Source organism: Eptatretus burgeri, chromosome 6, assembly GCF_056783735.1.
Source record: "Eptatretus burgeri isolate ZD-2024b chromosome 6, Ebu_testis_v1, whole genome shotgun sequence".
Lineage (NCBI taxonomy): Eukaryota > Metazoa > Chordata > Myxini > Myxiniformes > Myxinidae > Eptatretus > Eptatretus burgeri.
The window spans coordinates 25,562,347-25,587,661 of record NC_140966.1 but is presented as its reverse complement, the minus strand read 5'-3'; the positions used below and the strand labels follow the sequence as shown (position 1 = coordinate 25,587,661).

The following is a 25,315-nucleotide window of genomic DNA, read 5'->3' as shown; positions in this document are numbered from 1 at the left end:
GTGATGATCTGGGGCTCTTTTGCCGGATCCAGAGTCGGCGACTTGCACAGATTGACTGGCACCCTGAACCAAAAGGGCTACCACAGCATTTTGCAGCACCATGCAATACCCTCTGGTCTTTGCCTCGTTGGTCAGGGGCTCATCCTACAGCAAGATAACGACCCAAAACACACCTCCAGGCTATATTAGAACTACCTGAGAAGAAAAGAACAAGACGGTAGTCTTCAAATCATGGAATGGCCAGCACAATCTCCAGACTTAAACCCCATCGAGCTGGTTTGGGATGAACTGGGCAGAAGGTGAAAGCAAAGCAACCTACAAGTGGCACACATTTGTGGGAACTTCTGCAGTGTTGGGAAGAACTTTCTGAACAATATTTGATTTCCAATGCAGAAAGAATACCACGAGTATGTTCGGCTGTTATATCTGCAAAAGGTGGCTACTTTGATGAGTCAAAAATTTAGATTAAATTTTGTTCAACAAAACGATTCCGTGCTTTCTTTTTTTGTCTGCAATTGTTTATTTGTTCTATGGATAAATTTCAGAGTACATCGAAACATTAAACTGCTTAAATTTCAGTAAAAAATGGAAAAATAGGGGTGGGTGTTCTAAAACTTTAGACCGGGAGTGTACATATACATACACACTGATGAGCCAAACCATTATGACCACCTGCCTCATCTGCTGTTGGTCCTCTGCCGCCAAAACAGCGACGACCCACGGACTCCACAAGACCCCTGAAGGTGCCCTGTGGTATCTGGCACCAAAACATTAGCAGCAGATCCTTCAAGTCCTGTAAGTTGCGAGGTGGAGCTGCCAAGGATCGGACTTGTCGGTCCAGCACATCCCACAGATGCTCAATTGGATTGAGATCTGGAGAATTTGGAGCCCAGAGCAACACCGTGAACACTTCATCATGTTCCTCAAACCATTCCCGAACAACTTGTGCAGTGTGGCAGGGCGCATTATCCTGCTGAAAAAGGCCAGTGCCATCAGGGAATACCATTGCCATGAAGGAGTGTACCTGGTCTGCAACGATGTTTAGGTAGGTGACACGTGTCAAATTGACGTCCACATGAATGGCCAGACCCAGGGTTTCCCAGCATAACATTACCCAGAGCATCACACTCCCTCAACCGGCTTGCCATCTTCCCACAGTGCATCCTGGTGCCATCAATTCCCCCAGGTAAACGGCGCACACCTGCACAGCCATCCACATGATCTAAAAGAAAACTGGACTCATCGGACCAGGCGACCTTCTTCCACTGCTCCAAGGTCCAGTTCCGACACTCGCGTGCCCATTGTAGGCGCTTTCGATGGTGGACAGGGGTCATCATGGGCACTCTTACCGGTCTGCGGCTACGCAGCCCCAAACGCAGTAGGGTGCGATCCACTGTGGATTGTGACACATTCCTCCTGTGACCACCATTAACATTTTCTGTGACTTGTGCCACAGTAGACCTTCTGTCGGTTCAGACCAGACGGGATAGCCTTCATTGTCCTCGCGCATCGATGAGCCTTGGGCGCCTAATACCCTGTTGCCGGTTTGTTGTTTGTCCCTCCTCAGACCATTGTCGTTCGGTACTCACGACTGCTGACCGGAAGCACCCCACAAGCCTTGCCGTTTCACGATGCTGTGACACAGTCTTCTGGCTATAACAATTTGGCCCTTGTCAAAGTCGCTCAGGTTTTTATTGCTGCATCCAACACATCAACTTCAAGAACTGACTGTTCACTTGCTGTTTAATATATCCCACCCCTTGACAGGTGCCATTGTGACAAGATAATGTTATTCACTTCACCTGTCAGTGGTCATCATCTTTTGACTCATCAGTGTGTATCTATATATAAGCAACTGCTAAAAGCTCTCAAAGCTGCCAACGGGGAGTGTTCCAGAATGCCCAAATATATATTTTGGGTGTCCCAAAAAAATACAACTTTTAAAATGCTTTGTTTGATCCTAAAAAAGCAGTAATTTTGTCAGAAATGCTGTATTTCTTGTTGCAGAGACCCTGACGTTTATTTTGAAACCAAGCAAGTGCCAGAAAAATGCCAAGACTGACCGTACAACAACGGACGAAAATTGTTGAACTTTGGCACCAGAGGAAAAGTGTCATACAGGTGCAACGTCTTTACTCGAGACATTTCGGTATCCACTTGCACCATGCACCAAAGTTTCGGACAATAAAGTGCACCATCGCAAAGTTTACCAATGTGGGAACCATCTGTGACCTTCACAAAGGTCACAGTGGTTGGAAGAGGACAGGTTGTAGTGAAGAAAATGTGACCAGGGATGCACTTGCACAGTAAACCAGAGGAACTATCGCGAAACGATTCAGGAATTCCATCTGCCTGAGCTACGTACTCAGGCCCGTATGAGAAACAACCTGATCCAGATGAGAACCCAGTGGTTCCAGCAGGATGGGGCACCACTCCAAACAGCCAGGGAAACAAGGCGTTTTCTCAACCAACATTTTGAGGGCCGCTTTATCTCCCTCGACGAAGACGTTGAGTGGCCACCGTATTCCCCTGACCTTACTCCTCCAGACTTCTTCTTGTGGGGCTATCTCAAGGACAGGATCTATGGAAACCCTAGGCCTCAGACTCTTGATCAGCTGAAGGAAAACATCCACCGAGAAAGCCAGAACATTCCTCAGGAAACATTTCCCAAAGTGATGGAGAACATGACAACGCGTTTGCAGGCAGTGATCGGACAACGTGGAGCCTACGTCGAACATGTGGTCTAAAAGAAAACGACGATTCTATACCAAAATTTAAATTTTGTTGGCAATTTTGATAATTGGTACAATAAACTTCAACCTTTCAGCTTTCTTTCCAGCCATATATCTTTTAAAAATATATGTTATGACCATCCTCTTTGCAGATAAAAAGTTGTATATTTTTTTGGGACATCATATATATATATATATATATATATATATATATATATATATATATATATATATATATATATATATATATATATATATATATATATATATATATATATATATATATATATATATATATATATATATATATATATATATATATGGGGTTGACTCAGCCCGTCATCCGTCCGAGGTCGGCGAAATGAGTACCAGTGTACTGGGCCGGTGTCTACCCTGGTTAAAATAGGTGTACCATATCCCTGTGTCGTAAGAGGCGACCAGGGTTGCGTCAGGAAGGGCATCCGGCGTAAAACATGTGCCAAATCACTATGCGGATCATACGGATGATCCGCTGTGGCGATCCCTAACGGGAGCAGCCGAAGGAAGAAGATATATATATATATATATATATATATATATATATATATATATATATATATATATATATATATATATATATATATCTGCTTAAGACCAACTATATTATTTGAAGCAAAGCTTGAATATGACACTCCTCAATTTCATACAACAAAACAATACGAAAATGCAAAAGAGACCGGGAAAGAAAAATGAGGAAGAAAAAAACGTCCAAGGCGTTGTTTTGTTCCGATAAAGGGTAAGGCCCGAAACGTCAGGTTGTCTTTCATTCACGGCGGATCGATCACCATTTAAGGAATTTTAGTTATTATCATTATTTGTTTTGACCTCTCAACGCCCACACACATTTGCTAATTTTGTGTTGAGATTAGCGATTACAGTATATACGTTCTTTTAAACAAGGTCACCTGTGATAAGTTATTGGAGAGGATCAGTACATCAATTGGCTTGAAGCTGGCACGTCACATCTTCTCTCGGGCAGAACAGGTGTCAACAAATATACAAGGTCATGATACATCCATCCAGAGTGTAATGAAGGTTGTCTCCTTGTTACGCACCTTCTATCAACAACCAGGAAACGAGGAGGAGTTTACCAAGTTCCATGATCATGTTGTAGAGGAATTTGAAGGCTGAACAGAAAAGTCAGTACTACCGAGGAGGACAGCTCCACCAAGGAGAATTGATGAAGGCACACAGCCACACAACTTCTCCTCTGGAGAACAGTACTTCTGACAGAAATTCAATGAAGTCTTTTACATTCTCGAACTAGATCAAGAGAAAGTCTCTTTTCAAGAGAAGAGAATGTCAAGAGAATGTCTTTTATCTCTTTGCTGATGACTCCACCCTCTGTCGTACCATCTGTCATCCCACAGACCAACAAGCCGCAGCTTCTTTACTCTCTGCAGATCTGGATAAAATCACAAGCTGGTCCAACACATGGAACATGTCTTTTAACCCTGACAAATCTCACACTCTCACTACGTCTCTCCGAAAGGACCATTTAGAACCCCCCCCCCCATCTACTTTCTCAACAATCCTCTGGAAGTAGTCCTTTCATTCAAGTTTCTGGGTCTCACCATCTGCCATAATCTTTCCTGGGAAAGCCACATTTCCAACCTTGCCTCCAAAGCCAGACGCCAACTGGAAATCCTCTGTCGTGCAAAGTCTTCCTCTCCCCAGCTGAGCTCCTGACCACATGCAAAGCTTCCGTCCGCAGCATGATGGAGGACTGCTCTCTCCTCTGGACTGGTGCTCCTGCCTCCCACCTTTCTCGGCTTCATGCTGTGGAAACCAAGGCATTAAGGATCATTGCCATCTTCCACGATGAGGCTGCGTCTTTGGGACTCTCACTCTCTCACTGCAGGTAGGTCAGTGGTCTTTGTCTTTTAGCGTCTCCTCTCCAGTCTCGCCCTCCCTGCTTTGTCTGAGATATTGTTGAAGATTCGGCGTCACTTAACAGCACCGCCGTATCAGGGGTTATAATGCCGGCGAGTTAGGCACAGGTCTCGGGTCACGTGCCTCAGATCACGATACCAAAGTACACCTGGGCCATACAAGTTGGGGATATAGACCCCGGCTACAGACTGGGTTTGTCAGAGACCGAGCGAAGTCTGCCAGTCCGTAGCCCGTTTTGGTTTTATATACAAATCGAGCGGATTGTTCCTCAGTGCGGCACAAATCAATTCAAGGCGGCAACTTTCATATGAATCAGCCAGATTTATTGGGGACACATTGGAGAAACATGACACAAGCAAAACATTTACGAACGTTATCATTCATCTATAACCCGCTCTTAACTAGGGAGCTACGGATATCGGTTTCGAAGGGAGCCCGAGCAAGATAAACCTTAGGCCTGGCCAACATGCAGACAAGACACGGAGTACTTGGTGATACCTCATGGACGAGAGGAAAAGTGTCGAAGGCACGAATGCGGCTCGTGACAAGCCGATGTTGTCGGATTTGAGCGCCCAAGCTCGAGCATGCAGCGTGGCAAGATGGCGCTCGTACTCCTATCGGCATCGCTCGCGCATGCCGCGTGGCAAGATGGTGGCAACGGCCTCCTTTTGTCGCACCGCTCACGCACCAGCCTCGGTGCGTCCAGCCCCTGTAAGGTCGACGGCACAGGAGAGAAAGATCTATGGTGTGTTCCAGCTGGTTTCTCACAAGGTCCAGTATGCGAATCCAGGCCTGGCCCGTACACCAGACTCGACCAATCCCAGTGTTGAGCTCCGCAGGCAGAGCCGCGCAGGGAGTCAGGACAGTCAGAGGCTCCGTGACTGGACTCAGGATGAACCTGTGGATGACCTCAGGCTGGATCCATAACCGATGAGGAACAGCCGACCAAACCACTCCTCATGAAGCAGATCGCAGACTGACCTCGGGCAGTCCCTCTTGCCTTTCGGGGCAGGTCTTTTCAGGACCGCCTCCGGGGACCCGTGTTTGGTCCATCGTTCGAGATTGCAGCAGCTCTCCACCAATGGGTTGCTGACACGTCTTGTTGACCGAGTCTGTCAGGGTGCTGGGTTGGGGCTAGTTAGAAGGGGGGTGGGGGGAGGAAGAAGAAGAAGGCGCCTCTCGGTACACCACCACCGTATGAACAATGGACAGCCTGCTACACCTCCCGACACATGTAACGTCCGATTTCCAAACAACCTGGTGAAACATGCATTTAAGGGGGATCTGGGCTAATCCTATATTTAATAACACACTAAGGGCCCATTTCCGCAAGAATATGTCTCCACCATAATTCTGCAGGGCGCTCAAGGTCCACCAACAGCCCCTTCTGGTGAAACGACTAACATCTCGAATCACTGCTCACCTTCACCCTTTCATTCCTCTTTTTTCCCTGCCTTTGGAATAAACACGCTCACTCTCTTCAATCCCATTCTTCCCTCCAGGCCTTCAAAACAGCTGTTCACCAACACCTCTTATCTCCACCCATCCAAAACCTCGATCTTTTCTACCTCCGTTAATCCACCCCAAACCCACCTCCTTCAAATTCCCTGCTTTCCATCCTGAAAGTCCCTGTAATGTCCATCTTGTATACCCCGTGTTCCCCGCCCCATCTCTCTTCCTTCCACAGATCTCCCAACGTCTGTGTTCCCGACAGTTTTGTGCTTCCCTCTCCCACCTCTCGTCTCCTGCTCCCTTTGTTATATGTTCTGTGTGTTTGCTCTTTTTCAAGTCTCGACAATGTATATAACAAGAAAAGAAAAAAGAGCATGACAGAGAATTTGAGTAACAAGGCATGTGACTCCTCCAGAATGTGGAAACCCTTCTCCCAAAGCTGCCAATATGGAGTATTCCAGAATACCCAAATCCATTTAAGACCAGTACAAAAACGATGTCGATCCAGAACGTCTAAGACTCAAACTACAAAAGTTACCCGAACCTGTAAGGTCGAACACCAGTGTTGTCCATGTAACAAGCATGGAGACCATTCACCAGGCTATGTCTATGGATCCAGTCAGTAAGAAGCTCTTTTCAGAAGTCCACAAAATTGTCAAACTGTACCACACATTCAGTGTGTACCACATTGTGAAGTCATTCGGTCCTTGAAAGATTGAAAAACGACCTGAGGTCAGCCATGAGCCAACAAAGGCTGAACAATGCTCTGAACCGCCATGCCATGAAAGATCACACAGACAACATCGACATATTGGCATTAGTGAATAACTTTTGTCAAGCAAATGATTCAAGGATGTAGTGTTTTGGCTCATTTAACTGAAGCCAAACAAACTCAGAAAATGGCTCGAATTTTAAAATGTAGTTTTGAAATTTTTGAATTTTTCACCGAATTTTGCTGAAATTGCTTTCAAAAATATACACAACTGCATTTACATCAAGTTCAGCCTGATCGTCATTTTTTTCTTCTGTCTTTAAATTCATTGAAACCCTGAAATATTTAAATTCTCGCCCCCCCTGCCCCAACCCCCACTTTTTATGACATTCCTCCGCCAATGCGTATGCATTACTTGGGACCATGCTGATCAAAGTTGGGACCATGACAAACAAACAAACACCCGTCCGTGAATTATAGTAAGGATTTGCACAATTTTAATCGGGACTTTTCCATGAGCATATGCATAATGTATGCAACACCTGACATTATGTTGTAAAACTATTCAGTTACATGTTCTCCACCCCATGTAAAGCACTCTGATGTCTTTGACACCCCTACAACTTCATGCCGCTTCACTTTATCCACTATCTATTCCCCTGCTCAATGCTTCATCTGTGCTGGGTGCCGCAGTTGTGGGCGGTGAACATATGATTAGTGAAGAATTTCCAATCCCTGGTACTGGTATCTTTTAAAAGACATCGCAGGATATCCTTTAGTTTATTGTGCGCTAATGGCCATTTTGATTATTTATCGGATCATGAGTGTGATTCATTTATTTTTTTCGTGTCAGTCTATCTTTTGTCGTAGCATTCTCAGTTTTCATCATCCTGTGCCTTCTTATAATAAACTATTGCATAAAAGTACGTTTCATGTGGTGACCCGTCATTGCAGATTTGCACGCGAGAATCCATTTTGGCGAGTCTTTAATGGTAACTCCCTGGGGGAGGTTATAATTGATAGCCTTCTCTTAAAGAGGCTGGGGAAATTAGCAATTCTGACCGGGGGGCCAAGCAGATTATTTATATTTGTGCAATTTTTTTTGATTTCGCAGGAGTTTCAAGGACTGATAAGTTATTTTTAAGACTTTTCAGTATGATACTGGAAAATGCTTTTTCATTTTTCAAGGAATTCCAAGGCTTGTGTGAATCCTGCTTATTTCATCCAATGGGTTTAGAGTGTATAAAATATGGAGAATGTGTGCAACTTCATCAAGTATTTTTCTATCGTCAGGTTTTCATACAGATACTATTATACTATAAACTGCTGAGACTTGTAATACACTCTCCCACCGGGAGCGGCACTACACAATACACACTTACTTTGAGAAGTTGCATCCACCCTCCTCCTGAACCCCCATGACTGAATATTTTAAATGCCTAAAACCATCCCAGGCACACCCAATGTACAACCACCAAATTTCAACACATTCTGTCCAGCAGTTTAAGATTGCATGCAATTGCAACCCACAACCACACGTCAAATTACATTTACCACACACACCAAAAGTACCCGTCCCCAGTGATGGAGAAAGCAAGCAAAAGTACCCGTCCCCAGTGACAGGAAAAGTTCAAGTTAATTTATCAATTTAAATTATTTCATTGATTTTAAAAAGGTCAATTGTGTTACACTCTTTGTTTCACTCAGAGCTAAAGCTCTGAGCCACTTGTACTGCCTACCACAAAATGGTGGTGCAACATCAGGTGGCAGAGGTTGTCTGAAATAATTAAAATTAAAAGTCCATGAAATTATTTAAATTGACAGATTAACTTAAACTTTTCACATCACTGAGGGTGGGTACTTTTACTTGTGTATTAACAAACTAATGTCAACATGATTAAGAACCCAAGTAAGAACTTTGCAAAATGACTTCTGTAAACAGCTCGAATGGCACTCAGTGGAGCACCATTTCCACCAGGCTGAACAGTTTACATTTTGGAGCCCAATGATAGGCTGGATCTGCATCCATAACTTATCCAAAATCTAATCAGCTTGTTATCGTCACCTACCCAACTCGTCCACCAAGTTGTCCGAATATGTCCATAACCGTCAGAAATATCGTGCCATACATCGTTTTTGGCCCGATATCACAATGGTGAAGAATCAAGGGGATAAATTAAAAAAATTATCGTATCCGGATCCGGATCCAGATTTTCAACAAAATCGAATCGATTAATCATCATCACACACCCAACTTGTCCAAGTTTCATCCAAATCCATCTAACTTTTTGAGGTAGACAAACAATAGTAGGGGAGCCAAACCCAAAAAAGAGGCTTATTTAAGCTTTTAGGTGGTTATGCATGATATACTTTTGTTTGATGTATTTTTTGGTTGGCATAGTGATTCTGCACTGGGAAAAATTGTTAGCCCTTCCGATCTTCTTGCGAATTGATGCTATGGCCATGTTTGACATTTCACCTCCGAGAAAAGTGAGCAAAAATAGAGGGGTAGGGAAAGGAAAATGCCTCTCATAGGTACTTGCAATACAAAAAACCACAAGTATTAGGCATAACTTATCCAAAAAAAAAATGCACAAAAAGGTATCATTGGAAAGGTATCGAGTTATGCTAATTACTCATATTATTCAAATTGTCATGATGTCATTGATAACGTCACTAGAGGTCAAAAGGTCACCGATTTTGAGGGCAGGTGAAAATCTGGGGTCCCAGCACATACATTATTTTTTTGTGGCAATATGCAAGGAGTTAGAAGAAAATAAAATAGTGCAAAATGTTCAGGAGATATCAAGGAAGTTTTTGATACCATGAAAGTTCATATTTATGTTGAAGATTTTATGTTAACCCCTTGTGTTTAGAATGCGAATTTCACGAAATCAGCCAAAAATGGCATAGAGTAGAATCCCTCTAATTCGACACATATTTCCCAGCCCCGAATGGCACTAACGTTTTTTGAGTCAACGCTAATCCCTGTAATTCGGCCCCCACTATTTCAACATTTGACATTATTTTTCGGTCCCTGTAATGGAGAAGTGATCCCTCTAATTTGACAATTTACCGAAATTGTAAAAATTTCCGCGCTGATCGTCGCAATGGGATTAATCACGATGACTGAACTTCAGGGGTCTAAGGTTCGTCAAACGACGCAACACAAACGACACAGCAGGTATGACTCTTTGGTAATTGAACCATTGTGTGTCATTTCCTTTGATGATTGAGTTAACTGACATTTCGACTCGATGTCGATGTCTTTGACAATGTCTAACAGCAAACGTACAATAAAGATGCTAAGACGAAGTTGTTCTCCGGTGTCTCACAAACCCAAGCAACGATCAGCAAGTATCTGAAGGCATTGCCTGAACTTACTTCACTCTCACAACACACCCTTGAAATGGTCCACATGATGAAGGATGACGTTCTGCCAAGAAATGGTTCATCAGTGAAGGAGGACAACTGCGTCTCCAACATAATCAAGGTCATTAGTGAGAAGTTCATTCATCCATTCACGAGTTGTGTTAGTGAGTCCCTGACAAATATTGCAACAGGCGAAGTCGCCTCTTCCACAGAACTGTCGTTAGCCAAAGAGAAAGGGCTTGCTGCACTTAAGCTGGCATAAGAGAATGATGCAGCTAAGGTCATTCCCCTTCATCTGAAAACCTTCCAGGAGAAAAGCAAGCCAGTGTCAAAAGAATCAAGACAAAAGGAGCTCCATCAGGAAGAAGAGGATGTCATGCGGTCTTTGTGCTTTGCTCAAAATTTGGATGAAACACAGAAGATTGATGCATTTTCCGATGAATGGAGCAGATATCCTAGTTCACTGTTTGACCCAGATAGGGAACACCCATGTGGCTTTTCAATGCGTAAAGGTAATAAAGCAGACTACCTTGCTGCCCTGAGAGAGGACTGCGGAACATCCTGGGTTGAATGCGAAAAACAAGATGAAGCCAATAGATTTGAAAGCAGCACTGGTGTGATTGTGGATATGATGGCATTTGTACAGCACTTTCAGGACATGGGTTGCACTGATTTCAATCAACTTCAGAAACATTACCTGCAAAAGATGGTTACTATGCTTCCTGATGGATGTCAAATAATCCATATTGTTGGGGATAGATATGACGTCAGCCCAGATAGAAGCTTGAAGCAGGAGGAACGTAGTCGTCGGTAGAAAGAAACTCGGTCATTGAAGACCTTCATTCCACAGCCTAACCTGCCCCTGCCGAAATGGAAAAAATTCATTGGGAAGAAAGAAAACAACAGAAACCTTCTCAAGTTTCTTTTAGACTCATGGTCCAATGGAGAGAATGATATCCCTGAAGGAGTTCAAATCATTGTCAGTGGCTTCATTGAAACCACAGTGAAATGGCAAGTGGCCTGGTCTAGGAAGTATCAACTTTCTCCAATTCAAATCACTAGGAAGCCGACACCCTCATTTTCGCTCATGCTGCCTACATGGTTCGAGAACAGAACATTCAGAGAATAATCATTGAGGCAAATGACACAAATATAGTGATGATGGGTATTTTCCATGTTCATCGGTTACTTGGTTTGCAGGAACTCTGGCTTCACAAGCACACAGTAGCATCAGACATGCACATCTCCTGCCACACCATTTCCACATATCTGGAGGAAACATTCCCAAATCAAAATATAATGGGGGTAATCCTGGCAGCATACATCCTAACAGGTTGTGACACAGTTAGTTACCCTTTCCGTATTGGTAAGAAACGGGCTCTGAAAGAGGCACTGCAATGCAGCAACTATCTTGACACAGTGGCAGACTTCGGTGAAGATGTCATAGATGTCGAGCAATCTGTAGTTGATTCTGCTGAGAAATACTTCTTTGCATTGTATGGCAAGAACGGCTTCACGAGGACAATGGATGAACTACGATGCCATCTTTTCATGACTAAAAACGGAGACTTAAGATCACTGCCCCCAACTTCTGATGCATTCAAACTTCATCTGCTCAGAGCACTCAATCAGTTGATCATTTGCAAAAAAGCTAGAGATGTGACACCTACAATGCCAGATCCTACATCATTTGGACGACACATAGAAAATGGTACACTGGTTGCAGTCAGAATGACCAAAGAGCGAAAGCCAAACTATGTCAGGACATAATGTAAATGCAAAAAAGGGCGTTGCCGAGTGAGGTGCCAGTGTAAAGCAGCATGGGTGAAGAAGTGCACAATTGCTTGTGCCTGTCGTGGTCAGCCAGAGCTATGTGATCTACAGCCACAAGAATAATTTGTTAATGACTTTGATACAATAATGTCATTTGAATGAGTGATTGTTGTTGCAATAAACAAATTATGTAGGTGTCATTATTTCTCGATAGCTTTTTTCGCATATTGCAAAAAGAATTCTCCATCAGATGGTGTGGCCCTAGATTCCATTGACAAATTTGGAAGGAAAGGGTTAACGTTTGTGGAAAATTAATCTAGGGGATTTATTTATTATCCTAGCAATGGTTTCAGGAGGTTTATCAAGTTATAACATTTATTCAAGCTGTTAATACAGTGATACCTCGAAAATTAGAAATATGCCATTTTTGGCCGATTTCGTGAAATTCGCATTCTAAACACAAGGGGTTAACATAAAATCTACAAGATAAATATGAACTTTCTTGGTATCAAAAACTTCCTTGATATCTCCTGAACATTTTGCACTATTTTATTTTCTTCTAACTCCTTGCATATTGCCACAAAAAAAATGTATATGTTGGTACCCCAAATTTTCACCTGCCCTCAAAATCGGTGACCTTTTGACCTCTAGTGACGTCATTGATGAAGTCATGAAAATTTGCATGATATGAGTAATTAGCATAACCCAAGACCTTTCCAATGATACCTAATACTTGAGGTTTTATGTAATGCAAGTATCTATTAGAGGCATTTTCCTTTCCCCTACCCCTCTATTTTTGCTCACTTTTTCTCAGAGGTGAAATGTCAAACATATGGCCATGGGATCAATTCGCAAGAAGATCGGAAGGGCTAACAATTTTTTTCCAGTGCAGAATCACTATACCTACCCAAAAATACACCAAACAAAAGTACATCATGCATGACCACCTCCATCAGAAGTTGGGGGCCCTTGGCTCCCCTACTACAAGGGTGAAAACACAATCTTCATCCACTTTTGGTGGTGGAGGTATAAACCAGAGGCTTTTTATGTCATTTATGTCACATTTTGTTTTAACTTTTTTATATTTGAGGAAGAAAAAAAACGTTTTCCTCCTATTTTGCATGGAAAAAAGGCCATTAAGCCAAGATTTAACAAGAACAGCACTCGGTCAAGCGCATACCTCTGCCAGGTCGAACAGTTTATGTTTTGTATCCCACTCATTGGCTGGATCTGGATCTGGACCTTATCCAAAACCTCATTAGCTTGTTCTCGTCACCTTACCCAACTCGTGCACCTTGTTTTGCTACAACTCCTCCACAATGTATGTCTCGTTTTTGGCCCCATCTCTCAATGGTAAAGAATCACTTTGAAATACAAAAAAAATCTAGTATCTGGACCTGGATCTTCACCAACATCTAATCAATTCGTCGTTGCCACACACACACACAGTCTATCCACCAAATTTCATCCGACTCAGTCAACAACTCCTTGAGATATCCTGCTGACACCCCTTCCTCACACATTACTCAGCTTGACAACATGGAAACCAAGTCATACAAGATCATTGGAATCTCGTGTGATGAAGTTGGGTCTATGGATGGGCCTTCCACTTTCACATTGTAGACAGGTCAGTGGTCTCTGTTCTACCACCTACTTTCTGGTCTTGCATCCTCTGCCCTGTTAGGGTGATGCCCCTCCCAACACCCCCCCCCCCACAGGTTTATGCAGGGCACACATGGATTGCCAACAAACCCTTCTAATGAAACTCCCCAAATCCTTTCCACTCATTTGTTCCTCTTTTTATTTTTATTTTTTTTTTTTTTTTTACACCTGTGGAACAAACTTCCTCAGTCTCTTCAATCTCATTCTTCCCTCCAAGTCTTCCTGACAGCTGTTCACCATCACTCCCCATCCATCACCACGATATTTTCTACCCTGGTTAAACTTCCCCAAGCCCACCTCTTTCCAAGTTTCCATTTTTTCCTTCCCCTTGAGGTAAGTTTTCCAAAACCGCAACAATATTTTATGTTGCCTATATTAATGCAACCTTAACCGAACTTCCAGGAAAAAAAAACATTCCTTCACACTCAACCACCTCACCCCCCCCCCCACCACGTTTGATGTTCACCTTTCCCCTTCTTATGGAGTGTATATCGGGGTTGGATTGGGTTTATAATGCGGGTGGGGTTGTGGTAGTGGAGGGCGAATTTGTTCATAGATTGGGTAATTGGGTTGGATGGGGTATACAATTGTGACATGGGCATGAGGGACCTATTGACCTCCTTTGTGTTCCTTGTATGATTGGCAGCCACTTACAATTTTGAAAATAAAGTATTTTTTGGCAGTAATATGAATATCAACAGAAGTAGTTTTATTTTGCTCACATCTCTACTCTGGTCAATTTCTAATGGACTATTATACTCTCCTTGTATAACCTGATGCTTCATGATTGTTACGTATGCTCAGAATAATCCTGTGGTTTCTGGTGAAGTGTCAAAGGTGGAAAGAAAAAGAATAATTTTCACAATTTACCTTTATTAAAGTCCTGTAGATTCAATAGCAGCTTTCTTTCTTTACGTTCCAACTTCATCAAAGTGTTTGTTTTCTCTCCACGGTGAGTCATGTAGAAGATGCGGGTTTGACAAAGCCGCGTGCCATATAATCCCATCGCTGTGACCTGCACAAAGTTTACATGTATAATTATTTCTCGAGTACATTTGATAATTTTTATTTTGCCATCTCAATGTCCTCATTCAACGTCTCCCGAGTTCCTCATGGTTTAAAAGAAAAGCCCCGATGCCATAAAGCATCCCCTGCTACTGTGGACAGGAGTGAATCGTTCACTTACCTTCTCTTGAAGAAAATTAATCTCAGGCTATTTAAGCCTTTAATTTCCATTTTCTTTTTTTGATTACCTTAAATGATCCACAATCTGCTCCTACCAAATTAACTTTTTGTCCAATGCTATATAATCTGCTCTCATGCCTTGTCGAGTATTATCCCACTCTTTTATCCTTCAAGACAGCTGCACACAACAATCTTCCTGTAAATTCAGGGTGTTTCAAAAGTCTGGAATCAGAGGGATATTTATTTTTCAAGCTTATTATAATAATTGTTCAAATTGCAAGCCACTGACATTGTGTACAGTGGTGAGAAAAGGTTTGTGAACCATTTAGAATTCTCTGTATTTCTCCATAAATTTGACCTAAAATGTGATCAGATCTTCATCAAAGTGCTAATGCAGATAAAGAGAACCTGATTAAACAAATAGCACACAAAAAAAATAATCTACCTCTTCATTTATTTATTGAGAAAAATGTTCTAACATTCAAATTCTTTGTTGGAAAAAGTATTTTTTTTTAAGTATGTTCAAAAAATAATAAAATAAATTTAAAATATTTCCGATGATTATGGACTTTTGAAACGCCTTGTATTTTGCTCTTAAAAAGGTCCATCTCCGACTCCGTACAGTTTTATTTGTGAAAAAAAATCGCAAAATGAAAAATAGGACTGCGGGTCCTGAAGCTCACACCTGGATCAGGAGCAACAGTCACTCAAATTCCCCGCAAACCCCCCCCCGAGACCATGATTTTTTTTTAATGCCATGAACAAACTTTGGTAAATCATGGGTGATGAAGGTTGTGGTCAAGTAGCATCAAAATTGTGTGTGTAATTTCAGAGAAGAAAGCAAGACCTCTTATGGTGGGTCTTTTTAAAAATGTTTTAAAAACTATTTTCTAAAATATAGTTTAATTTTTTATTTTTTTTACTGCTTTATCAAAATTTGTCTCACAAACTTCGGTTTAATGAAAGGCTACTTTACGATGTTGATCTGCTCATCGACTACAAATGTCCTAGTAATGCGCATGTGCTCGTACAAGGACGTGTCCTCGTGTCCTTGTCCTGCACAATAATTAAAGGTTTATTTAAAATAAACTTCCATCGTGGCCAAAGGTCAAATTAAGGTAAGCTTTACAATCATTAATGTTACAAATAAAACAGATGTACGACAACAACAAAAAAAATCCAGAAGCACGCAAAAATAGCATATTAAAACAAAGGCAAAATATAAATTACATCTAGATCCAAATACATACATGGTATCAGAATTCAAGATTTAACAGTCACTGGGGACCATTCATTATGTGCAGATATGATACGACATTGGGCTGTTGTTGAATCGTTTTACATCTTGATTCAGTTCATCGTTTTGAGTTTTGCAATTTGGATCCGCTATGAGATCTGTCTGTGGGTAGCAAATGGTGATGCTTGGAATTTGGCAGTATTCTCGCAAAAGAATGGCAGAGTTAATCCCATCTGCTCAGAGTTGATCATAACTCAAGGCCATAATCGTGTAAAACATCTAAGTAACTGTGATAGGGCCAAAGACAACTGTACTCGCTCTTTTATGAACAATTTACATTGCTGCTTTATAACTCCACTCGACCACATGAGAGCCCATATTCCAATACAGGGCAGACAAAAGATGTGAAAATGGTTGCAAGATCATTGCCTGCGAGGAAATGATATTTCAACTTCTGAAGCATATATACAAAGGATTGTTAGCTCGGTTTAACAATATAACTGACATGAAAATCCTATTTCAGATCTGCCTGGATAAAAATAACCAACAGTTTGATAATATTATAATTTTGGATTGCCCCATCAATCAGTGACAAGTTGGAAGGTCGTGGTTTGTTTCAAGCAAAACAGATGTTAGCAATTGCACACTTTTGGAGGTTAAAGCACATCCCATTATCTACACACCAATTGTGAAGTTGCTTAAGAATGACTCGTATGAGATTCTATACGGGAACTACACTTTTCAATAAATGTCAGATCGTCAACATATTTGAAGCAATGCATGCCAGTGGCAACTTCACTGCAGCCGGCATCAATAATAATCATAACAAGGAATGCAACAGACCGCAACTTGATCAAGGAGGGATTTCAGCATAAACACGTCGCCACTCAGAATATTTGCGAAGGTACTTAACACTGTTTAGAAAACTCTGTCGATTCGATAGCAGCCTTTTTATCCAAGACCTAAGGCTTGCTACTTTTCCACTTCCTTTAGCTCTTCTAATCATGTGTTTGTTAACCATAAAACTCACCTTTTTCAGAAATCTGCCAAAGTATCACAGTCTAGTATTTTGGTTGTTTACTAGCTTGGCCTATACTGTCAACTTTTGTACATCGTGTGTATAATACAGTGCGAGTACAGGCTGTTCCATATGGTTTTGAGAATTGTATGAATACTTATTTATGCAAATTAAATAAAACTGCTGTTGTGTGGGGAAATATTACGGATTTTTTTTGTTTTTTTTTAATACGATATCTAAGGCGCGTAATGGAGTTTCCACTTTCATGTCTCACACACACTTGGACATACAGACAAGACAAACACTGCCTCTGAGTTTGGGGGAAGTGCCGTCACTTCCCGGGGTGCCAGCGTCACAATGGTGCCGCTTTTCTAACCACACTCAGCGGGGAATTTCATGAGGAGGAATTTCCTCCTCCCCATGGATGCCAACCTTTGGGGATTGTCCATGCTCTTAACCATTTAAATGCTGAACATCAAGTAAGGAAGCAGCACATTCCATTATTGAAGTCTTTGCTATGACTTGGGCAGGGAGTTACAAAATAATGACAAGTTTTCACTTCCCTTTTATGAAATTCCATAGGATGTGGTATGAAATTGAGATGAAGTGACTTGCCTCAAGCAGTAGACCTTGCCTTGTGTTCTTCAGAATACCTTCAATGGCCTCGTACTGATGTGAGCCAACCTGAACGTTTGGTAGCTCTACCATGGTGCACAACGTATTTGGTTGTGGTATCGTCTTCTGCAGCTCAAATAAATCTACTCTGCCGTGATGGATAAGGAAAGTTCCCTGCACTTTTCGAGGACGAAATATAGCCCTTCCAGAGTACAAGACATTGACCTCGACTAATTCTGGAAGGAAAGGGGGAGGGGGATGATTATTAAAAAAATATATAAATAAAGCGGATAGATTTCCATCTTTTTAACAGTGGTGACTTTCTCACACAATTATACGTGTGTGTGTGTGTGTGTGTGTGTGTGTGTGTGTGTGTGTGTGTGTGTGTGTGTGTGTGTGTGTGTGTGTGTGTGTGTGTGTGTGTGTGTGTGTGTGTGTGTGTGTGTGTGTGTGTGTGTGTGTGTGTATATATATATATATATGTGTATGTCAACTGGAAGCACACTCGGTGGAGCACATACTTCTGCCACGCAATGCCTGATCCACAAGAACATATCGTGCCCAATATATTTTTGAAATATCATTCCAGATATCGATTTTGGCCCTATTTCTCAATGGTGAAGAATCACTTTGAAAATTAAATAATTATCATTTCCAGATTCAGATCTTCACTAAAATCGAATCAATTCTTCCTTGTCACACACCCATTGTGTCCACCACGTTTCATCCGAATCTGTCTGGAACTTTTTGAGACATTGTGCTATATATATCGTTTTGGCCCTATCTCTCAATGGTGAAGAATCATTAAAAAATTCTAGTAGTCTGATCCAGATCTTCATAAAAATCTTATCATTTCGTCCTTGTCACACACCGAACCTGCCCACAAAATTTCATCTGAATTCATGCACAACTTTTTGAGATATCCTGCACACAAAGAAACAAACAGACAGAAAGGGGTGAAAACGTAACCTCCTTCACCTTCAGTGGTGACGGTAATAGGCCCATCAAAAATGATGGGATGGAGTTATTTTATTAAACTGGAAGGTATGACGTCTCACAGCAAGAAGCGTTCTTTTAAAAACACTACATGTACAAATGTTTTTTGTTATCTTCTGGGATGTTTAGTTTTGATGGTATAGCCTCATGACCATGCCATAGTCTGAAGCCTCGGCCTAGCATCAGGTGTGTTTCATATATATTTTTATTTATTGGACATCCTACCAACGTAAATGAATACACGTTTTACTCTACACGCATTGCACATCACGTGCATCAAATTTCACCCCATGCCTTGTATTTATTTATATATTTTAAAAACAAATGCTTCGTACACTGCCCTTGAGACTGGGTTTGCAAGTCACTATCAACAATTCCAATCGAAGAGATGCAATTACTCTTTTTTGGAAAGTGTTTTTCGAGTTTTTTATCTTGGAAAAAAAAACAGACCAAAGTGAACGCACAGTTGTGTTGAAAGATTGGCCTTTAAAACCCTACTCAAATCATCCTTATGAAGGGGGAGAGACAAATATACACTGTTTTATATAAATATATATATATATATATATATATATATATATATATATATATTTCACCCCCTACCGATAATGCCACATTTAGATGAACTAGTGGGCCTGTTGGTCCATTGGACCAAATTTTCATTGGTCTTCACAAAAAACCTGACACACCCACAAACCTTGTCCATTAATAGTAGATTATAAAGTGTGTAGAAATAATTTTTCCAAATGAACTTTTTTTTATTAATAACTGAAGATATTAAACTAAACACTGTTATTGTTGAAGGAGGTTACATGTCAGGAATACCTGCAAAAAACATGTACCAATCAAAATTCTCTGGTTGTAAAAGTATTCAACCCCTGAGGTCAGTACTTGGCAGAAGCACCTTTTGCAGCAATGACAGCAATGAGTGTTTGTGGGTAGATTTCTTACAGCTTTGCACAGTGAGATGGTGAAATATTTTTCCATTCTTCATGTGAAAATTACACTAGTTCTGCCAAGTTTGATAGGGATCATCGATGGAATGCAATCTTCAAGTCTCGCCATAAATGTTCAATTGGGTTCGTTCAAGTCATGACTGATTGTGCCACTCAAGAACATTCATTTTCTTCTTATTCAGCCACTCCAGTGCGGCTTTAGCTTTGTGCTTCAGATCATTGTCCTGCTGAAATATGAATCTCCTACCCAGTTTCAGATTCATGGCTGACTCAAACAGGTTTTCATCAAGGATTCTTCTGCACTTTGCACCATCCATTGTGTCTTCTATTCTGACACACTTGCTCATCCATGCTAATGAAAAACAGCCCCATAACATGATGCTGCCCCCACCATGCTTGACAGTAGGGAAGATGTTGACTGGAATGATGTGCAATGTTAGGCTTACACCAGACATAACGCTTTGAATTTCGACTAAAAAGTTCAATTTTGTCTCGTCTGATCATAAAACTTTTTCCCACATACCTGCAGTATCATTAAGATGCTTTTTTCGCAAATTCCATACAAGCTTTTTGATGAGCCTTTTTTAGTAATGGCTTCTTTACTGCCACCTGTCCATAGAGGCCAGCTTTGTGATGGGAACAGGATATCGTTGATTGATGAACACTGACCCCCATCACCATAGAGCCTTGCAGATCTTTCAGTCATTGTTGGATTTACAGTGACATCCTGAACCAGTTTCCTGCTTACCCAGCTGTTGAGTTTGGATGGGTGACCTGATCTGGGTAGAATCTGGATGGAATCATGCATTTTCCACTTCTTAATGATGAATTTCACTAAAGGGTTAATGAGTGATTGAAATCTTCTTATAACCCTCTCCTGAACGGTGCTTCTCCACCACTTTTTGTACGACTTCTTTCGAAACCTCCTTGGTCTTCATGTTTGCCTTGTTGGTTGACCACGTGAGTTGCACCTTAAAACTCCTTCGATAAGTGGGGGAGATTAATTTTTAAGTTGAACCACTGATTACATACAGGTGAAAGTCTACTGCTAAACTTATTGTATAACCTTTCAAACAAATTATCTGCTCTTGAAGTGATTTAGGGTTAATTCGGCAAAGGGGTTTTAATACTTAAGCACCTGAGAATCATCTGATTTTCTATGTTAATCCAACTTATTCACATTTTTTTAGCTATATCACTTTGGAGTAGCTTGTAAAGATGCCATATATTATGTTTGATTTGAAAACATCATGAAATAAGCTCAGGTGGCATCAAAATGTGAGAACATTGGAGGGGGGGTGGGGGAGGTTAATACTTTTGCAGGCCACTGTATACAAACTTTATAGATTATGACAATTGTGTTGAGCTGCTGCAGGTATCCAAGACCTGGCTTTATTCAATCAGGCAATTACCTGGATCTCTGCAAAAGTATTCACTTAACTGCTTGACTTGCTAATGTCCAACTTTCCCACTCAGCCTCTTGCCATTCTTCCACTTCCTTTGGCTCTTCTAATCATGTACTTGTAAACCCTCGACCTCACCTTTTTCAGAACGCTGCCAAAGTACCACATTGTTCAGCAATTTGGTTCAGTTTACTGGCTTGGCCTATTCTGTATTCTCATCTTTTATTCAAACACTAGCCAAACATTTCTTCCACTTTTAAAATTGACAGTTCCTGAAATAGCTTCAATAAAGAACATTTCACTTATCCCTGCAGTTATTATTTCCACCTTCCAAATTCTGGGATGAAGAGATGTGTTATAAAGCAAGGGGCCATTCTTCATATTATGTAAATAAAGGTGAGGAAGGGGGAGTTAATTGGAAAATAATTAAAAGGAACTGGGATAGGATAGAAAGTATGGAAGGATGGAATTGATGGCAGCATATGAAGGAGGTAAGTTTTAAGTATTGATGATACATGCTATACAATATACAGACCCTCCAAATTAATTTCTCCTATCCTCTCTCTCTCCTCACCCTTTTCCTCTGCATTAGCATATTTAACAAGTCCAGATAACACTGCAAATTCTAATATTAAAAAACAATATATTTTGCGCAGCATATTATCTTGAACAGCAGATCGTTTTTTTCTGCAAGCCAACTTCTACCCACATGGAAGGTGGCAACCATTACTCCATTCCATAATTGTAGCATGAAGCTTGATCTCATAAGCTTCAGTTGGTCAGCCTCCCACTCCAAAGATTAGTAATTCAATCCATAATCACAGTACATATCAAGCCATTGCAGAACTAGAGGGTAGCACTCGGTAGAGTGCAAAACCTCCGCCGCCAATACTGCTAGGTCACTCAAGTGAACCTGATATCCTATTCATTCAATTTGATGTCAACAGTGCTCACAGAGTTATAGTTTGCAACTTCCCCTTTTACTTTTAACTTTTACATACTCAATTCATTCGTCATAACTAGATTCCTTGAGACAGAAATTGATTTTACATGGGTATATCCACCTGAAGTTCCAAAATCAGCTGCAATTATAATTTTGGCATGTTTTTTTTTTGTTGGAAATCACTTATAACATGTAGAAATGCAAAAAAAAAAATTCAAATATTTTTTCAAAATGGCCGCCATAGCGGCCATATTGGATTTTGGACCAAGTCCAAAATCTAATGGCATGATCCTTGGACCATACCTAATCCCCCCACCAAGTTTCGTCGAAATCCGTCGAGGAGTTTTTCCGTAATACTGTTCACAAGCAAACAAACAAACAAACAGAAAGGGGTGAAAACAGTAACGTCTGATCTTCGATGGTGGAGGTTAATAATCTCTGATCACAAACCACAACTTCAAATTGTGGATTTGTTGCTCTTAAAATTGCAGTTGCTGAATCAACCACACTGGAACTTCCAACAACAGTTGGGATGTTGATTCGATACAGCCATGGGATGTTGATAGAAGTCAGAGAGGGGGCAGATGAGCAAAGCTGCTTCCTTATCGACCAAGTTAACCAATATCAACATCTGGTATCTAATCTCTTGCTATCACATCAAAAAATCCATCTTCCAAAGACTCTTACATTATTGTGTGGCCACACTTTGAATGCAATGCAATATATTCAGCTCCTAAATCTCATCTGACATACCCCTTAAAGACCACATCTTTTAGCTGGCTTCCACAACCGTGCAATTATTGGACCGACGTTACTGAGTCGAGTCTTTATGCTCCCCTCATCGTCTCACATTTTGCAAGGAATTTGCATCAACTGCATGTAGTACAGAGCAGTTTCCAAAGGGATCCAAGCATCCCATCTGATGGATATGTAGCTACTCTGCCACCTGAGAAAGGATGGTGTCCTCTTGGTTCTTACAGTGATGTGTCAGGTGGGCATCGATTCATACAACCTGATATTTGCTTCACGTAAGGTTATGCAAGTAAATATATAATAGGAGAGCAGTTCGAGGTTATCGTGCACTTTATGAATTATGGAACGTGAAAATATAATTGAATGGCAAAATTGCCCAATGATATGGTCAACCTGTACGAATGAAGTGGCATTCATTGCTGATCAAAACATAGTTTAAAACCAAGATGGAAGTTAACATGGTCATCCGCATTGTGGAACAGAGTTGTGTGATTATGTTTTCTTGTGTAGGAAGTATCAAAGCAGCCAAAATAAATTCACAGCAGAATATCTGGAAAATATGGTAATGTGTGCATTTCATGTGATTGTGCAATTAATGGTGCTGTGACTTCAAAAACTGTGAATTGGTGATCAATCTTGAGCATGCTCACATGTAAGCAAATGCCATTACACAAGCAAGCCTTGAATGTGTTTAACAGATCATTTTGTGGAATCAACAGATTACCTTTGGAACACAGAGTTCCTGGAATTTTTGCCGGGGGAAGGGTGGCGATTCCTTGAAGATGATTGTGAAGTGTGATGAGACCCGGGTTCATATTTTCACTAATGATGAAAGACAGCTAGTATGGAGTGGAGACGTTCTTGGTCCCCACACTAACAACAAAACAAGGTGTCAAGGTTCAACCATCAATCAGAAAGCTGATGAAAATTGCACTTGAGACCATAAGGTTTTAATTTGGTGGAATTTACTCAAGATGGGAAAACCATCAATAGACAGTAAAAATGGCTCGTTACATCAGGAAGTCAGATGAGCTGTATCAGGTCATAGCTTCACTGCATGATAACACTGCCACTCATGTGGCAACTGTGATCAATGCTACTCAAAAACGTTAGGTTTTGAATTTCCAAATGATCCCCCAGACAGTCCAGACTTGTCACCTTGAGGTTTTCATCTCTTTAAACCATTCAAAGAAGATCTGGGTGGCATAAAGCTTACGAATGATGGAGACATAAAAGTGAATAAAAGGCTGCGTGTTTGTCACAAACATGTATATGCAGGTGCAACCACAATATGACAATGTGTACGTGGAGCTGGAGAATATCTTAAGAAATAGGTCAAGTTGCATCAACTTTACTGCACTTTGACTCTCTCAAATAAAAAGTTATATTCATTAATAACTACCTTGTATATTGCTTTGTTAATTCCTGCTTCGATGCAGGATAAATGTAAGAGAGACCACGTGACATCAAATTACATTAGCACATGGCATTGCCATTTTACAATGCTGTAAATATAGAATTTTTAAAATATTCACATTCTCTTTTATGTCATCATAGAATAGCCAGTGAAAAAAGATGTTTCAACCTCAAAAGAGGTTATGGGGAAATGGCAACTACTATACTTACATTTCCTTCATTTTCTGTAGAGATTGAGGATTATGAAAGCTTATGATATCGCGCGAGTGAGCAGAAAAAGGCACGTTGACATCTGGGATTTGTTCTGAAGCGGAATAACTGGACGTCCATTTTCCCATTGTGGTAATGTACAGAGATACTACACTACACAAGTTGGAGTGTCGCTTTATACCACCTACTCTCTTTGCAACACTGCCCTCTTCTCCACACATCTTTCATAAACTTCATCTCTGCTTTGCAAACAGCTCCACAACTTTATTTTCCTTTTCCTAATACTGCTCATCGGACTTTCTCTTCAGCATAACAATGCCTTCCCTTGCCCTCCCATCACGCTGATCTCCAGGTAACTCAATGTGTAGTAACCAGGTAACTTCCTGATGCTGTGTGGACTGTGCTTTTACTTCCCTGCTGACAGACCTCTGGGAGCTTGTACCTGGTGCTGCATTTGAGCATGGGGAGTAACTGATGAAATATATCGATCCAGGTTATTCCCAACATCTTTGCTCTTTGTTCCTTTCACACTTCTTTCTACTTTTTCACATTTCTCTTCATTCATTCCAATTCTAACTTTTTCTTTTCTTTTATCTCTTTTAGTCTTTATTTCTCTTTCTTTGTCTATCTGTCGAGGGAGAAGTGAATTCTTGCAGAAAGATATTTTTTGTAGGGCTCACTTGGCTGTGCTGAGTTAGGTTTGAGGGAAGAGGAGTGGTGGCTGAAACCCGAATACTATCCAGGCTCCTCCTGATGACTCCATCTTTGCTCTTTACTTATTCGGGTTCCTACTGACTCCAATGCAGCATTTGGTCTTCCATTTGATTCTTTCAACCACGTTACTTTCTCCACCATCTTTCTATTCTGAATCATCTGCGCAACGAATTTCCACCATATATGAACCTTCCTTACATCATAACTTAGCTTCTGCATGATTCTTAATATATG

At 41.0% G+C, this 25,315-nt stretch overlaps 1 protein-coding gene and 1 pseudogene across 11 annotated transcripts in view; one reads left to right on the top strand and one right to left on the bottom strand.

The window, feature by feature from the left end:
- The window catches only part of LOC147024417 (interferon regulatory factor 5-like), an 83,220-nt gene that overhangs the window by 23,630 nt on the left and 34,275 nt on the right, over positions 1-25,315 (bottom strand). For all 11 annotated transcript variants that reach the window (XM_085884338.1, XM_085884335.1, XM_085884337.1 and 8 more), the window contains 2 exons: positions 17,691-17,926; positions 14,506-14,650 (listed from right to left, as the gene is read on the bottom strand). In XM_085884338.1, the coding sequence (XP_085740464.1) occupies positions 14,506-14,650; positions 17,691-17,926 (381 nt within the window). The remainder of the gene's footprint in view (positions 1-14,505; positions 14,651-17,690; positions 17,927-25,315) is intronic.
- LOC147024418 (uncharacterized) lies at positions 10,700-12,096 on the top strand (annotated as a pseudogene).